The 18193-nt window shown below is 37.9% G+C and overlaps 1 protein-coding gene and 1 long non-coding RNA gene across 2 annotated transcripts; both read left to right on the forward strand.

The window, feature by feature from the left end:
• The first annotated feature begins 999 nt into the window (after window positions 1-999).
• Window positions 1000-5220, forward strand: LOC116003136 (serine/threonine-protein kinase SAPK3-like). The gene is made up of 9 exons (XM_031243302.1): window positions 1000-1521; window positions 2104-2178; window positions 2666-2767; window positions 2864-2917; window positions 2996-3088; window positions 3173-3265; window positions 4111-4215; window positions 4326-4424; window positions 4722-5220. The coding sequence occupies exons 1-9, from the start codon at window positions 1399-1401 to the stop codon at window positions 5007-5009; spliced, it is 1032 nt and encodes a 343-aa protein (XP_031099162.1). The 5' UTR covers window positions 1000-1398; the 3' UTR covers window positions 5010-5220.
• A 3977-nt stretch (window positions 5221-9197) lies between these two features.
• LOC116000975 lies at window positions 9198-11888 on the forward strand. Its single transcript, XR_004094198.1, has 3 exons — window positions 9198-9994; window positions 10257-10330; window positions 11770-11888. It is a non-coding gene; the product is annotated as an uncharacterized LOC116000975 (long non-coding RNA).
• The last annotated feature ends 6305 nt before the right edge of the window (window positions 11889-18193 follow it).

Below are 18193 nucleotides of genomic sequence, written 5' to 3' on the forward strand. Positions count from 1 at the left end.
GGTCTATTCCAACAGCGGGGTCTATTCCAACAGCGGGGTCTATTCCAACAGCGGGGTCTATTCCAACAGCGGGGTCAGGGTCTATTCCAACAGCAGGGTCTATTCCAACAGCGGGGTCTATTCCAACAGCGGGGTCTATTCCAACAGCGGGGTCTATTCCAACAGCGGTGTCTATTCCAACAGCGGGGTCAGGGTCTATTCCAACAGCAGGGTCTATTCCAACAGTGGGGTCTATTCCAACAGCGGGGAAGATGCCTATTACTGGGGTCTATTCCAACAGTGCCTATTCCAACAGCGCCTATTCCAACAGCGGGGTCTATTCCAACAGCGGGGAAGATGCCTATTACTGGGGTCTATTCTATTCCAACAGCGGGGAAGATGCCTATTACTGGGGTCTATTCCAACAGTGCCTATGGGAAGATGCCTATTACTGGGGTCTATTCCAACAGTGCCTATTCCAACAGCGGGGAAGATGCCTATTACTGGGGTCTATTCCAACAGTGCCTATTCCGCGAGGCCTTATTACTGGGATCTATTCCAACAGCGGGGGGGCCTATTCCGCGAGGCTTATTACTAGGGTCTATTCCAACAGCGGGAAAGCTATTTCATTCTAGGCCTATTCTGCGAACTAAACGTGTCATTAAGGTTTCAGAGATCAAGATTTGAAATTTGATAAGGACAATGTAGAGATTATGTTCAAAAAATGAATAGATCTGCCCACTAACATTAGATCATATCTACGAAACCATTGAATTAGCGTGAGAGATGAAGAAAACAGTTTTATGTCTTATTCGTGCGCCCTCAGGCCTCAAGTCCTCAACTCACCTCATAATCACAGGTGTCAGGGTAGAGTCCGTCAGCGTTTCAGCTCCCATGTGGTGGTGTCCAATGTAATGAAAATGCTCTTTCTTCAGCCTCTGCCGACCCAGCCAATGTACGTGCCTTCCAATTCGTCCCTACACTTTCAGTTTTTTTATAACAAACTTTCCATCTTTTAATTATGGCAAGTGTCTCAATGATTATTCGTGAGAAGCATATTACAAGCACGGCTGCCAAGCTGCAATTTTTTTTAAAAAAATATTATTATGATATATAATTTAATTGAAAAGCAATGAATTAGAGCCTTAATTTAAATTAATATATATGTTACGTTATCCATTGAAGTCAAAACATATATATCTATTGCCGCATTGTTATGTAGTAAGCTTTAAGAAATTCCAAATTTCCAATCAATGGGTTGGTGAGGACAAGGGTGATTTAGATGTTAACAAAAAGGTTGTTTCCTTTTATGCAATTCTGGGTATTCTTTGTGTTATCTTGAATTTATTTGTTGGGTATTGAAGTTGTGTGTTTTTGGAGCTTTTACCTCTGAAGAAGTTTGGGTTTATTTGAATTGCGATGGAGGAAAAGTATGAGCCATTGAAGGAGCTTGGTTCTGGGAATTTTGGAGTGGCAAGGCTGGTAAAAGACAAGAAGACCAAGGAACTTTTTGCTGTCAAGTATATAGAAAGAGGGAAGAAGGTAATTGTCTGCTCAGTTTTTTACTTATTTATCAAAGTATCCTCTTTTTTTGTGAGTCCAAAACTGAACTTTTCTGCATATTATGCCAGCATATGAAAGTCCAAGGGTTTTTTTTTTTTTTTTTGGAAAAATGATTTGGTTCTTTATATTAATTGCCCAATTCAAGCCTTTTCTGATGCTTCTGCTTTAATGTTTCAATCACTGCAGAAATATGTGAAATACCTTAACAGTACAGTTCAATCTGGAAAAATGGGAAATCTCTGATGATTTAGATTTTAGCTTGGTTTTAGTCAATCCCTTTTCATATTTGCCTTTGTTTTTGTTAAGAGTCCGATATTAATAAAATAAGAGAGAACATATGAGTTTATAAGGCATAACTAATTGGTTGGATTTAATATTTTAGTGTGGTTTGACCTATGTGCATCATAGCTCAATTGAGTGACCCAGCTCAATCTTAGATTATAACATTTTTCTTTCCATCATTGATGTGTTTTTTTTTTGGACAAATCATTGATGTTTCATATCAAGGCTGTTTTTAGATAGTGTGTTCTAACATAAGGGTATTCCTTTTCTTCTTTATAGATTGATGAGAATGTACAAAGGGAAATTATAAATCATAAGTCACTGAGGCATCCAAATATCATCAGGTTTAAGGAGGTAAATATCTATCATGTTCTTTTAGTATCTGTTTATTTTTAAGCCTTGTTATCAACTTGGATTCAAAAACGTCCTCTAGTTTGTATAATTTTGTTACTCTGTTCCTTTGCAAGCTTGGATATTTTACTAACAAGATTCTTGAAGCCAATGCTTGCTATGCATGATGAGAATTTGACTATACTATGTTGCCATTTCTGTTATGTTCATGAAATATATGTACTTTGTTGGGCGGAGGCCGGTAAAGGGTCAAGTCCATCAATTGGTGGCTAGGGGATTTTTGGGTGGAGGTTGATGAAGGGTCAAGTCTAGCATCCTGCCTCTCGAAAATGTGATGGCGAAATAAAATTGCGCTTTCGCTACTAGCTATAGCTTTTGGCGTAGTGGTAAGCGCTTGATCCTAACAAGTGGTATCAGGGCTTGGTCACGGGTAAGTTCAGCACCCTATACAAGCGAGTAATTGGAACCATTTATTTAATGCTTTCTGCAGGTTTTGTTGACTCCATCACATTTAGCTATTGTTATGGAGTATGCATCTGGGGGAGAACTTTTTGCAAGAATATGTAGCGCTGGCAGATTTAGTGAAGATGAGGTTTTTAAGACGCAAAATCCTTGTCTCTCCAATTCACACACTAGTATCTCTGCTTTATTGTGTTTAACTGGCTGCTGTTTGTTCATTTGTCAACAGGCTCGGTTTTTCTTTCATCAACTAATATCTGGAGTCAGTTACTGTCATTCCATGGTATAAATTTCGCTTTTATGTTTCACACTGTTCTTTTTACGCCCTGTTCTTCTCAGACGATGCTTTTCTTTTCTGCAGGAAATTTGTCACAGAGATCTGAAACTTGAAAACACTCTCCTGGATGGAAGTCCAACACCACGCCTGAAAATATGTGATTTTGGCTATTCCAAGGTTTCTTTCTTTTGAGGTTAATGTTTTCATTCTGCCATAATTAACTTCATAGGATAACACGTTTGTGTGTTTTTTGACTTGCAGTCTGGATTGCTGCATTCACAACCTAAGTCAACTGTAGGAACACCAGCATATATTGCTCCCGAAGTCCTTTCAAGAAAGGAATATGATGGAAAGGTATAAAATTATCTCCTAGAGGTGGCTTAGAAACTGTATCCGTGGATTCATATCTGTTGATTTATTTGCTGTCAAGTGTCAACTTAACGCTCTTCATTGCTTTGTATGTGGTCTAAAATTCTGAATCCCTTTTACATTATAAACACTGTTAGGATCAAACGGTTACCACTACGCCAAAAGCTATAGCTCATAGTGAAGGCGCAACTTTATTTCCTAATATACCACTACATTTTCGAGAGACAGGGTGTTGGACTTGGCCCTTCACCGGTCTCCGCCCAACAAACACTTTAATGGAAATGATAGTAATATCTTCTCACTTGGTCAAGCATGCCTAATGAAGCAAGAAGTTATTAAGTTAGCCATCATTAATCTTTCATTAATAAAGTTAATAAGACAGAAGGATTAAAAGTGATTAACTTTGAAGTTTGAATAGTTGAGTCCACAAGTTACAATTTTTGGAGTTAAATGGTAAAACTATCAAAGATGGTAACAAATAAGAAGCAAAAGAGGAATAAATCTATTTGCTGAAATTTGCCTTTTTAGAAGGAATTTCGGAAAGAGTAATGCTACACACCCCTCCTATATATCCCTGGCCTACAATCTTCCCTTTTTGACATGAAATTATCTGATTGGACCACTAAATTCCTTTTCTAACTAGTGCCAGGGTTAGCCAATTCATGGCACCCGATGAATGAAAGCCACATCAGGAGGGGAAAAAAAGATTATCCTTTTGGAAATTAGTTTTTAAATGAAATGTCTGCTTCTTGTACTGCACTCACTAACCAGTTCCAGAAATTGTTCTGCTGATGAATTGATTGTTCATTCTCCACTCCATGCCACTTTAGATTGCGGATGTGTGGTCCTGCGGCGTTACACTGTATGTGATGTTGGTTGGAGCATACCCTTTTGAGGAACCTGAAGATCCTAGGAATTTCCGTAAAACCATTGGAGTGAGTGCATACTTTGATTTAACTGAAGATTGATTTTGCGTTTTTTTGTCGGTTGACAGTAGCCTGCTGCTTTTGTCCTTCAACTTAGGAATCTCTTTTGTTATGTGCAGAGAATACTGAGTGTTCAGTACTCCATTCCTGATTATGTACGAGTTTCTGCAGATTGTAGGAACCTCCTTTCTCGCATCTTCGTTGCAAATCCATCCAAGGTAACAATCGCTATGTTTTGTATTTGTAACGGAAATGTTGTTACTTGTGACAAAAGGTGGAATTGCCCACCCCGGCCCGAGAGTTTGTGGAGGGGTAAGGGTAAATGACTCAACTGATCAACAGAGGCTAGACTTTTGCTCACTAACAAAAATGTTGTTACTGCAACAACTGAGCTTCTTTGTTTTGCATAGTGCTTATTACATATTCCATCTAGCTATAACAACAGCCTGATAAGAAAATGTCTTTGTGATAAGTGAAAGCGTTGCTTATTGGAAAAACTTGAATTCTTGATGTAGAGGATCACTATCCCAGAGATCAAAAAGCATCCTTGGTTTCTCAAGAACTTGCCAAAAGAGGTGATGGAAGGCGGGGAGAAAACGAGCTACAATGAAGGTGGAAGTAACCATTCACTTCAAAGCGTGGAAGAAATCATGCGTATCATACAGGAAGCGAAGACTCCCGGAGAGCAAGCTTCAAAAACCGAGGGGAGCCTCGCTGCTGGGTCGTTGGACCCTGACGACGACGCAGAACTCGACTTGGAGTCTGAGATTGACAGCAGCTGTGATTTTCTACCTCCCATCTGAGGAATAGAATTGTGGGATGAATTACAGTATTCTTGCTTGTGTCTGTTAAGTGTTGATACTGTAACAAAGAAGGCCATCATTTTAGTGCAACACATCTGTTTGTGTAATATGAACCTCAAGAAAAAGGACATTGTTCTTTGTTTGCTTGTTCTCTCTGTGGAAATAATGCATGCACGCAGTATTCAGTAATAATGTCTCATTCACCTTGAAATTTATCATGTTTTAAAATTCTTTTGTTTTTGTTTTGTTTTTTTTTTGTTTTTTGAAAACCAACCACGAAATATATAAATCAAACAGCAGAAAGCAAATAGCTAATACACCTATGTTCTACGATCAGACTCGGTGCATGTAGCATGTGCTAAAGCATGAGCTAATAAGTTCTCAGACCTCCTAATGTGACAAATAGTAATAAAATTAAAGCAACCCGCATGGCCAGCTCAATTGGTCACAGGGTGAAGTTTGAGAGAAAAGATCAGGGATCGAGTTATCAGGTGTTGAGAATTCAACCTTTTGGGAGGATTGTAATAGAATTAAAGCAGGACATAATTGAAAAATATTAACCAATAAGACACCCACATAAGACAAATCCCCCTAGGTCTGGTGATCAGATTGTGTGCCCCTTGTTGCAAAGTCATTTTTAAAAAAGGCTTCTTTAACTTGCTTTTGCCAAGGACCTTGTGGTCCAGTGGCATCAAACCCTTCCCTTTATATGGGAGGTGGTAGTTTGAGCCTCAGTGGAGGCAATATTGACTCTTGTGCTTCAATAGGTTGAGAAAGTAGTTATGAACAGATACTGCATTGTAAAAAACTTACTTTTTGTCCCACATTGCTTTAAAAACTCTCTACTCTCACGGATAACAGTCATTTTTAAAAAATGCTTCTTTAACTTGCTTTTGTCCCACAATGCTTTCAAAACTCTCTACTCCCACGGATAACATTTCAAAGTAAGTTTGAAGCATTATGGAAGGGAATCATGTGTGTGCTAATGTTGCATGTTAGGTGTGATGTGGCAACATTTTGGTCGGGTTATATTGAGCAGTGTATAAATAGTCTTCCCCTGCTCAGAATCATGCACTACAATCCTACGCTTTTCACCCTCCATCGCCTTATTTACATTCTTCGTCTGAGCTTTTGAGAGGCAGGTTCTCCTACGTTTAGCAGGTGCAGGTCAATGTAGATTATCGGTGTTACCCGTTGAAAGTGTACTGGTAATCGTAGACTGAATTGTCTATCCGAAATTCACTTTAAAGACAGTATTTTTTAAACACGACACAAAAATCCTTAGTTCATTTTAGTTTTTCTATTCTGAGGCAACCTACACTAATACATGTGTTGTACAACATTGTTAAATTCCCTAACAATTAAAAGCGAATCTAGAACACAATGCCGACTTTCGTCAACAAACCTGATGTCGATCTCTCCAAAATTGAAGCGCTCAACGACATCAACTATCATAGATGGTCAGCTAAAATGCTAATCCACTTTGACTCGATGGAGATGGACTACGTTCTCATTGAAGATCATGTTCTGTACCAGGCCCGTGCTCAAACCACTCTAACACAGCATCCTCAACCAGAATCCCTGGTACAATTCTGGATGCTATGCTATTCTTGACCCAAAAAGCTTCTGCACCAAAAACAACTGCTCAGTCCCCTAGAAACTCGTACCAAACTACAAGAATGACAACAAATATGCACGAGCCACTTTGCTGCAAGATACGACTGATGCCCTCTTCGACATCTTCTCTATACATAAGTCTACCAAAACAAACCAAAACAATTTGGGACATGCTGCAGAAGAATTATGGTGCTGATGATGCAGGTATAAGGAAGTATGCAGTTAGTCACTAGCTGAACTTCAAGATGACAGAATCCAAGCCCGTCGTGAAACAGGTTCACGAATATGAGAATCTGGTAGCAGACATGGTGACTGAAGGCATACCGGTAAGTGAATTACTTTAAACCTATGTTTTAATAGAGAAGCTGTTTGGGTCCTAGTTAGAGTTACGTTCCAGAATAAAATGAAGCATGAGACGAAATATTACACCAATGGAGAAGCTGGTGAATCATATCAACATTGAATAGACCATTCGCTTGAGACACAAGTCTGTTATCTTTCCTAACAATTTGAAAGCTAAAGTTGTAGAAACCAATGCAAAAAATGACAGGGTGAAAATTGGAGATCAAAACAAGAACCGTAAAAAGAACTTTAAAAACAATAACAATAATCGATTCAAGAATGACAAGATTCAAAAAAAAAAAAAGGAAGTGGATGTTAAGGATTAATGATTTAATTTATTTTGTATTTATTTGTTGTTTAGTTTCATCCTGCAGAATAGTTCTTTATTGTTAGTTTTGTTAGCTACTTTATCTCCATATACATGTATAAATAGCTTACAGACTTTAGCTTAATAATATACAAGTTTTTCACATTCTCTACATGGTATCCAGAACCCTATTTCTCTAAGCAAGAATTTTTCTAAAAGATCCCATCTCTCTCTTCTTTTTTTTTTTCAATGGTTTCCGCTTCTACAACCACATCATTGGTTCATTGAACTGCCCCAATCCACTTCCCCATCCGGTTGACAGACACCAATTTCCCGGTTTGGCAGCGACAAGTGAAGTCCACGTTAATCGGCCTTGATCTCCTAGGCTATGTTGATGGCACACAAGAAGCACCTACTCAATTCACTGATACGAATCGCACTACCGTGAATCCGGCTTACACTACTTGGTATCGACAGGATCAAATCGTGAATCCGGCTTACACTACTTGGTATCGACAGGATCAAATCTTAGTCAGTGCTCTCCTAGGGAGCTGCTCCGACTCAATCCAACCTCTCATCTCGTTCGCAGCCACTGCACATCAAGCTTGGTCGAGACTTGCGACCAGCTATGCTAATGACTCCAAGGGTAGAGTCATCTATCTTAAAACCAAATTAAATTATCTAAAAATCCAAAAGGTTCTCGTTCAATTGTTGAGTACCTTCAAGATATGCACTCAATCGCTGACTCTCTTGCTGCTGCACAAAGCCCGGTTGCTGATGATGATTTAATTGCTCATGTGTTAAATCAACTTGGAGATGGCTATGTAACACCCCGCATTTTTCCTATTACTATTTTAAATATAAATATTTAAAATGAGGGGTTATTTTCTTATTAAGTAATTATTAAGATAATTATAAGTATAATTATTTCTGTCTTTCTAAAACCTCGTTCTTAACTCCTCTTGGAACCTGATTTCTTTCTTTCCTTGAATAAGCTGAATATCCTACCGTTGAGAAACTCTTTCTGCGTTTTCAATCTCGTTCCTATCTTTTCTCAAAACCGAGTTCTTTTCATTTCTTTCCTTTTGTTGAAAGAACTTGATATTTCCTTGGTTGTAAAATCCTTTCTATCCTTTCAAACGTTGTTCTTGTTTGCCTCTTGAAAATATCTTGTGCAAGGTGACAACCTTATTTCCTAAGTTGTAACCTTGATAACCCTTGATTCTATTCTTAACCAACGTTGTCATTGAACCTTAAACCTCTCCTTTTCTCTTCCCGTTGGGTCAAATTTTTCAAAACCGAGCATATATGATATATAATATTTTCTCTATATGTACTACCGTACTAGTTTTTAACTCTCTGTCCCCAAAACGATTTTTGAGCTTCGGGGACGAAGCTCCTTTTAAGGGATAGAGTGTAACACCCCGCATTTTTCCAATTACTATTTTAAATATAAATATTTAAAATGAGGGGTTATTTTCTTATTAAGTAATTATTAAGATAATTATAAGTATAATTATTTCTTAATGGGCTTGGAAATAATACATTTTCATATAAGCTATTATTATTGAGCTACCAAATTACCTTAGCCCAATATATCTATAGAAATATATATATTTCATACTATATGATTTTCACTATGGGGCTATGGACCTAATAAATTACTCTTAAGCTCAATCTTTAATTATTAGAATTCTTCTAAGCCCAAATGAAATTATGTACATATATGTATATGTATTTTAGCCTTGAACCAAAATTGACCCAACTCCCATAAATGCCTTAGCCCAAAATGGAAGTTTACCTAGACATAAATAGAAATTTCCAAAAGTAGGCAATGTGATCAGCAGCTAAGCCATTTTCTCCATTCTCTTTCGGCCTCAACATTTCATTCCCTCATCTCTCTGGTTACTTCTTCTTCAAATGACGAAGCAGAGGCTGGAAGCAGCTCACAAGGATGATCTCCGGTGGCCTCTCCTCCCTTCTCTAGTGGTCCGCGACGATCTCCAGCGTGCAAAAAAACTCCTCCGTCGATGAACAACAGCTACGACTTTCCTCCAGCGATGAAACCAGCAGCAAGACGGTGGTTTTTGTCTCCAACAGTGAAACAGAGCAGCTGGCAGCGGCAGTCTCCAACCCCGCCGTTCTCCTCACCGGTCTTCACCCTCCTCCGCGACGTGGTGGCTGCCTAGTGTTGCGACATTGTGAACCTGCGGTGGAAGAAGGCGGGGGTCCCCCTTCCGTTCGACGTAAACATAGCAGGGCCCTCTGAGATTCGCGACGGAGCTCGGTGTGACGGTTCACCGGCGACGGCTTCTCCCAGCAACCGTGACCTTCCGTTCCAGGCCTCATCTCCACCTCTCGAGTCCCTATCGTTCGACGCCAATGGGAAGCAGTAGCTGATCGACGTGGAACGGTGGTGACGGCAATGGTAGTTCTCGGTGCGTAGTAGTGATCCTCTTCCCCTGGTTCCGGCGAGCATAGCATCGGTAGAGTGGGACTTGCGTCCTCTTCCTCCAAGCAGCGAGCATCATTGACGTCGAAGGAGCAGCAACGACATATCTCCTCCCTCTTTTTCTTTTGGTGGTCGGGAGTTCACATGAAGGGTGGTAATACGGTGGTCGCATAGCTTAACAGAAGAGATGCAGTGGTTTAGTGGTATGGCGCTTTGGTATTAAGTTAGAGGGCAGGGGTTTAAATCCTTCAGCATATTGGTTTTAAGGTACTTTAAGTCTTAATTATGACATTAGTATGTATTTGTGGTTGATTAGGATTATTATGGATTAGTAATTATGCTAATAGGTTGTTATTATGCTATAGTCCGATAGTGATTAATTATAGCTCCCGGGTGATGGTTGTAATGGACCGAGTAGGAGAATACTAATATCGTCGTTATTGATAGTCGTTTAGTGACCATATTAGATTATATTAATCTTCAGGTTCATGATTATGGACCTAGCTTATGAGATTATATTAATCTTCAGGTTCATGATTATGGACCTAGCTTATGAGCTGAAGCTTAGAGTTGGTGTTGCTTTGGATTAGTACGCTTCAAGAGGTAACCACTATGTCCACTAAAACCTATTTTTACACTCTCAATCTATGATATTATTTGGTGTATTGGAATCATGAGTATTTCTTTGCTGCTTAGCCTATTTGTTGTTGTCTGTGAAGTTATCTTGATGAATTATGAACTTGTGTTCTTGATCCTTTGCATATAGATGTTTATGGATATTTATTGGTATGGATTCCTTGTTTATTTGGCTTCTGAGAGTTGTAATCTGAGTAATCTGATCCTATTTTTGTATTCTGGGAATGAACTTTGCGTATTCTGTCTGTTCTGGTCTGGGAATGGTTTGGAGTTGCTCTTGCGGTAAGGTTAGGTGGTATAATGTGTCCCGCCTAAGTGGTCCGCAAGAACAACAGGGGAATGGAGTGACGGAGGATGGCGATCCGCTGGGCAGCCCCGCCCCTTCTGGCGGAAGAGGGCGGCGGACCAGGGTGATCCGCTGGGGAGCACCGCCGGTTGAGGCGGAGGTGTGTGGCGGAGTAGGTGGTTCCGCCAGGGTGATCCGTTGGGTCATTCTGGGTTCTGTTTCCAGTAGCTATTTTGTTGTTCTGTTGTCTTGTTGTTTCACCCTTGTTCTGGAACTTGTTGGGATATTATGCTGAGTATTTTTCCTTGGTTCTTGAGCATTTATTCATGTCTCTTGATTCATTATCTTGATGTATTGGTTGATTGAATCCTTGGTTATTTTTCCTGAGTGTTTGTTGTGTTCATAATCTGAGATGAACACTATGAGTGTTTTGTTCTTGAGATGAGTTTGAGGTTGGATATGGAGTGGTGGATCTTTGAGTATCTCTTGGGCTGTTTGAGGATGAACTAACTGTGGAACTAACTTTGGACTTTGGTCCCTGTGATTGGGTTTTTACCCCTGTGATTGGACTGATTGGGTTTTTACCCCTGTGATTGGACTTCGGTCCCTGTGATTGGGTTTTTACCCCTGTGATTGGACTTCGGTCCCTGTGATTGGGCTTTTGCCCCTGTGATTGGGTTTTTACCCCTGTGTACCTAACTTCTAACTTTCGGGCTTGGTGATTGGTGTGAGAATTGGTACTTGGGTTGGAAGTTAAGGTTTTGGTGCTTATCCTTGGGTTGAGGTCTTTTGGTTCCTTGTTGACTCTTGAGTTGTATTGTATCTTGTTGATTATTGGTTATTCTTGGATATATTGCAGTTTGGTTGTTTCTTATGAGTATTCGGTTGAGTTTGTGATTCGGTTGGATATTGGTATTGATGAGAAGTCTTGGTTTATATATTCTTTCAGCTTGTTGTTGTTGAGTATCCGATTTTAAACTTGAACAGTTCGTTGGTGTGTATATTCTATATGGGTGTGTAAACCTATTTACAAACTTACTATATATCTGTACTTCCTTGCGGGTGTGAATGGTGGTTGCTTAGCAGTCTTTTGCTAATGGTTTCTTGTATTTTTTTCCAGGTATGCAATAAGTCTAAGCGTGAGCGCGATAGAGATATATCTGTATGAGGCAACTTAGACTAGTTTATAACGTTTTAGACTTATGTTTTGGGCCTGTGTGCCAATATGAGATTCTATATACTCTTGTTTAGATTTTTGGATGTTTTGGATATGCTTGAGGATTTATATACTATGCAGTTCAGTTTTGGTTAGCCTGTGCATCTAGGCCGTGTTTTCTTACCTAGATGTGGCATGATACCCCTTAGGTTATAAATCGCTTCCGCTATGTTATGTTTTATAGTTGAGATAAGCAGCTTTTGTGCTAAGTTTTAGCTATCTCAGCTTGTGAAAAGTTGGGGTGTCACAGGCTATGCTTCCATAATCCCTGTTGTTCGTCTCCAGAAAGCAGGAATCACCTATGGTGATCTTTATAATATTTTGACTGAACATGAGCGCATGTTGAAGGACGCTGAAGAAGCCAGACAGTCGCACCTTGCTACTGCCAATGTTACCCAACACCAAACTCCATTAGCTAGTCAGTCTAATGGTGGACCACATGGCCAGCCCTTCAATCGTGACCAAGGAGGGAATTACAACCAAAGAAGATTTCGGGGCAACCGTCAAAATTAAGGTGGTTTTTACTGTAACAATCTGGTATATCATTTTTGTAACCATCAAGGGCATGAAGTCAAAGTATGTTGCAAACTGGCCAGGTTCCTCCGTGAAAATGGTATTACAACTGGGAATAAACAAATGTCTACTTTTTCAAATCCATCGGTGGATGCTTCAATGGTCAACAATGTACCGCAACAGTCCTAGTTGTTTGATACAGGTGCTTCACATCATGCAACCTCGAGTGCAACATCTTTGCCATCATTTTCTGAATATGGAGGCCCCGATGAAGTCCACTTGGGAGATGGTAATCGTTTGCAAATTACTCACACAGGCAATACTGTTTTTTTCCTACTCTTACTCGTAATTTATCCTTAAAAAATATTCTTTGTGTCCCTAAGTTGCGTCGTAATTTGGTTTCAGTTTCTAAGCTTTGTCAATCTAACGCAGTTTCTGTTGAATTTTTCCCAAATTTTTTTTTCGTGTCAAGGATCTTCGCACGGGGGCGTGTCTGATGCAGGGAAACAACGTGCTGTTAGAAAATCATACAGGCGCAGCGGAAGCATCAAATCGCATTTTCTATGATTCTATGTAAACGAGGGAGTTAGAAAAGTTTACCCTTGAAGCGTGCTTTGTCAGAATCAAAACCGTCCAATCGTCCGGCCTCTAGTTCGTCCACCAATCGGGCACGCGAGAACTCCCAGAGATTTCTACGTGAAAACTATTTTCCTGACTTAATCTCTATTTTTCAATCTCCCTTAAGAAATAGGGCAAGGCTATATATATATATAGCCTGGTTTGGGCCCAAAGGTGCTAGCCTTTAAAAGCCCAAAACTACCCAGTATTGAATTAGTCCATTAATCAATTATTAATGTATTAATTCAATATCGATAACTCTTTATCGATTTCTTTTAAAGTTCTCAGCATTACCACAAACCATTAAGGTGTGACTTTCTACGTTCGTAGTCAAACTAGCAACGAGTAATATTTAATAACTCATTATTAAATAATAATTCGTAAGTCATGAGTGACAACTAGCAGTATGTCATGACTACCTAGTTGACAATGAATATATATTAATATATTATAATGAACCTTTCCGTTACAAATATCATGCAACATTTCTTCCACACAACACTTGTTCCGAACCAGGTAAAGGTCATGGTCAAACTTAGTCAAACCCATTAACCCGGTCAATATGTCTATTCAATATTCTTAACTTGAAGTCCAACTTCATTACACTCTGACTAGAGATTCTCGTTGTATGATTATTGAATAGACTGGAACATCCTTGTTACCTCAAGGCGGTGGATCCTCTATTGAACGCACACATGTCTCCGTACAATACTGAACTAGGTCACCAAGTACACTTATAATCCCATAAGGAACAAAAGACACATACTAGCAAAAACTAGTCCACCATATGTACGAGACAACCATGTCGTCTCAAGTCAAAAGATTATTGCATACTTGTAACATACAACATACCGATGACACGTAGGTAAACACCATGCGGTACGTTGTAGTCAGTCAATGTTCAATGACTTGTTCTCTAACAATCATCCACATGTCCACTCTCTATCTCATACAGAATGACACGAGACTCACCATAAGAAGGACAATGTGCTAGTCTTATCCGAATTCTAATGCCCAATTAGAATTCCTATGACTAGGAACATTTTTACAATACTTCATTTATTAATTCTTCGTCACTCATATTCTTAACACTTAAGAATGAAGAATTAAGAAGATTGTATGTAATAATAACAAATATTAAATAAGCCTTAATAAAATAAATAAAACAATTATTTATTATATTTCTTTAATAAGAAATTAATGCCCAAAACAATAAATGTTGGCTCCTAGGGCATACATGTCTAACAGTCTCCCACTTGCACTAGAGCCAATTGGTAGCCCTCATCTTCTCAAGATGCTGATCTAACTGCTCCTGAATAAGTGGTATAGAAAACGGATGTGCTAGGTTATCCGTAAATGCTATTATCTGCATTACTATATCTCCCTTTCCAACGAAATCTCTTAGGAGATGATAGCAGTAACGAACTCGGCTCTGGTGGTTGAATATGCAATCATTTCCTGTTTGGAACTCTTCCAACTAATTGCACCACTATTACAAAAAGTAGACTTTCTATCATCTGATCCGATAGAAAATCAAATTTGTGTATCCTTTAATCTTTAATACTCGTTTTCCATCAGTTAAGACTAAATTCTTAGTTACTTAACTGATGTCCAGTGTTATTCACTTGGATTTGATTCATGTCTTCAAGTGACACTCACTACATGAGAAACATCAAATCTTGTACATAATATCACACATATAAGATACCCAATAGCTGAAGCCTATGGTATTTTACTCATGTGATCCTTCTCTTCAGTTGTGACACAAACTTTAGAGATATAGATTTCATGCTTAAAAGATAATAAAACCTTTCTTAGAATCTAACATATTGAACAAATTCAATATTTTATGTACATACTTTGAGATAATCCTATTAATCTTTTCGATCTATCTCTATAGACTCGAATCCCAAGGATATAAGCTGCTTATCTCAAATCTATCATATAGAAAATTTTAGATAATCAAACTTTTATCAGAGTCATCATGCTTACGCCATTTATTGTTATTAATATGTCATCTACATATAATACAAGAAATGTGATAGTACTCCCACTGACCATTTTATACACATGGATCATCAATGTTTTACAGTATAGTCAAACAATTTGACTACCTTGTCAAAACAAATGTTCCACATTCTAAAATCAATATCTGATATCGCCTCTTTGTAAATGATAGGATTGTCACTAGACACATCATCTCCAATTGCAAAGACACTCTCTGTGTCATGAAGACAACTATAATATGTCTAATAAACAAATATGTCTAACACTTCTCTAAAGAGGAGGCATAACTCTTGGTTCGTATTGCACAGATTCTTAAATCTGATTAGGCTAGGAAGATTTATTAACAAACTCTTTGTAAAGTTATATCTTTCTACCTTTTCAGATCTTGTTTCCAATTTGTTTGTTTTAGTCTTTTGATATAAGCCGTGTAACCCAAATCTTAGCATACTTAAGACGAGGTTTCCCATATCTCATATGGTGTCTTACGAACAGACTTAGATGGAACCCCATTCAGGATCTAAGATCCATTAAATGGACCATACATACATCAATTCAACATGTATCGAATGCTCATTTATTAATTATCAATCATATTCAAACAATAAATACCATTTAACGATGTTCTTGTGCCATTTATTATTGAAATAAATGTAATAAACATTGTTCCGAAAGAAAAATTCATATTATTCTCAATTGGAATGGAAACAATGTTTTAAATACTAGAATCACATAAATAGTCTTTTAAAGCATGATTAAATGAAAAACTTAAAGTAAAATTCCATCAATTAATGCAGCAACTCTTGCTCCATTTCCCATCCTTAGAGCAATCTCATCTTCAGTCAATTCTCTACTTCTTCTCAGATCATACAACGATACACAAACATGTGAAGTTGCTTCTGAGTATATTATCTTAGAAGTAGGTATTTAGACCAATTTGAAAAACTAGTCTCAATAATGAGCATAACAGACATACCTTCTGAAGGATTGTCATTGTCCTTAACCTTCAAAGACTTTAGGTATTCTGTGCAATTTCTTTTCCAATGCCCTTCTTTGTTGCAATAGAAACACTTTCCTTTACTTGCAACCTTCCCTTTAGTTTTGGTCACTCCCCCAGTTGGTTTCACTTCAAAAACCTTCTTGTTCTTTCTCTTCTTCTTTGACTTGGAAGAGGCCAAAAGAATAGTATCAGTGTTCATACCCTTCATTGTAGCATGAGCAGTGCACAACATATTGTGCAGATCAGATTTGGAACAATGAAGCTTGTTCATGTGGAAATTCATTATGAAAGGCCCAAAAGAATCTGGAAGAGACTGTAGAATTAAGTCTACTTCAAGCTCAGAGTCAAGGAAGATATTTAATTCTCCCAATCTCTCTAATAAGCCAATCATATTAAGAACATGATCTCCTACATTCCTCCTTCTTGTAGTTTTGCTCGAAATAAGGCCTTAGTAACCTCATAACGTGCAATCCTACTATGCTCACCGTACAATTCTTGTAGGTGATTGACCATAGATTTTGCGTCAGGCATCTTTTCATGCTGACGTTGTAACTCATTGGTCATAGAGGCAAGGACATAACTCTTAGCCCTCAGATCATCATCCTTCCACTTATCAAACGCTGCAACCTCAGCATTATGAACATCAAGCTGATCAACATCAGCATCATCTGATATGATACCAATCAATGGAGGATCTTGGTCCAAAACATAACCGATCTTTTCCAAATTGAGAACGATTCTAAAATTTCGGAGCCAATCAGTGAAATTTGGTCCAGTAAGTTTGTTTTCTTCGAGTATTTTTGACAAAGGATTTAAAGCCATTTGAAAATAACTGCAGAAAATAACATTAATTATTAGACACGATTCTTGATTAAACTATTTGATTTTCGAAAAAATAATCAAATAGTATCTCCCACTAAATTTTTCGAATCCTGCACTTCCCAAGCAAGAAACGGAAATCCCGTTGGAAGATTTCTAATGGGTAATCGAGGTCTTACAAATTTATCTCATTCCTCACCTTAAGGGGCATCTTGGAATTTGAAAATTTGTAAGTGGCCAACTCTTGCCAATACATCTCATGCATGATTCGATTTTATTAAACTTGGGCTCCATGGCCCATTGAACCTCACCTTAAGGGGCATCTTAGCCCAATGGACTCAGTTAAGTCAAACCCACCATCCTGGTAACAAGTAGAGTTTAACCTTGACTTTTCTCACATTTAGTGGTTTCTTGAAAAGTAAATTTTCTAAGTGCTACCACATCACATGTTTAAAATAAGAAAAACAAAATATTTTAAAATAACACGTTGTCCCTATGTTGGCATAGCCGACACCGTGCTAAGAAAAATATTTGATTTCTTACGATCGTGGAGAGCCACGATTATGTAATCTCAACTCTTGAGGCCTAACCGTTTACAACTTAATATTTAATAAAGGGAAGATTTTAAGAATTATTATATTTCACTTTACTCATGCAACATTTTCACATATATCACATATATAAAGTGCATGAAAAGTAAACTCGATATCAGTCATGGACTTCTAAATGGTCAAAATTGAGCCAGCTAATTTTGACCGTGCACAGTGAATAGTGAAAAATTAAAATCCTATCTATTACATGTAAGCTTCCATCATACATATTCTTCGGGTCTTCAACTCTTGAAGTCTTCGAGATTCATACATTTTCTATCTACCAGAAAAGGGGTACATGTTTCGGGGAAGGGATTTACATTACAATAATAGATAAGAGACACGCAAGCCTCAATTTTAATTAATCACCGAAAACGGTGCAAAACCCAAAATAAAAATCACATTCATTCAACGGGTCCTAAGTCCATGACCAAACCGACATGCTAAGCAATTCATACATAGCATAAAATAAATAATGCATTAATTTGTGGCTTTATAAAATATAATGCAATTATACCATAAAAACTTGGGTCAATCTAAATAAAACTTTATATGGAAACCAATTTCCATATAACAAATCAAAACTTTCCATTAATTAATTAATTTCATACCAAAATCAAATTTGCATGAAATCAATCAATTACTATTATAATTTTATTTTAAATTAAACACTTTAATCTAAAATATTATAATCATGAAAACTTACCTAAATAGCGTTCAATTATCACATAAAGAATCACTATTTAAGGTGAAAAATAAATATTTCAAGATTATAATAATATAA

Source organism: Ipomoea triloba, chromosome 13 (assembly GCF_003576645.1).
Source record: "Ipomoea triloba cultivar NCNSP0323 chromosome 13, ASM357664v1".
Classification (NCBI taxonomy): domain Eukaryota; kingdom Viridiplantae; phylum Streptophyta; class Magnoliopsida; order Solanales; family Convolvulaceae; genus Ipomoea; species Ipomoea triloba.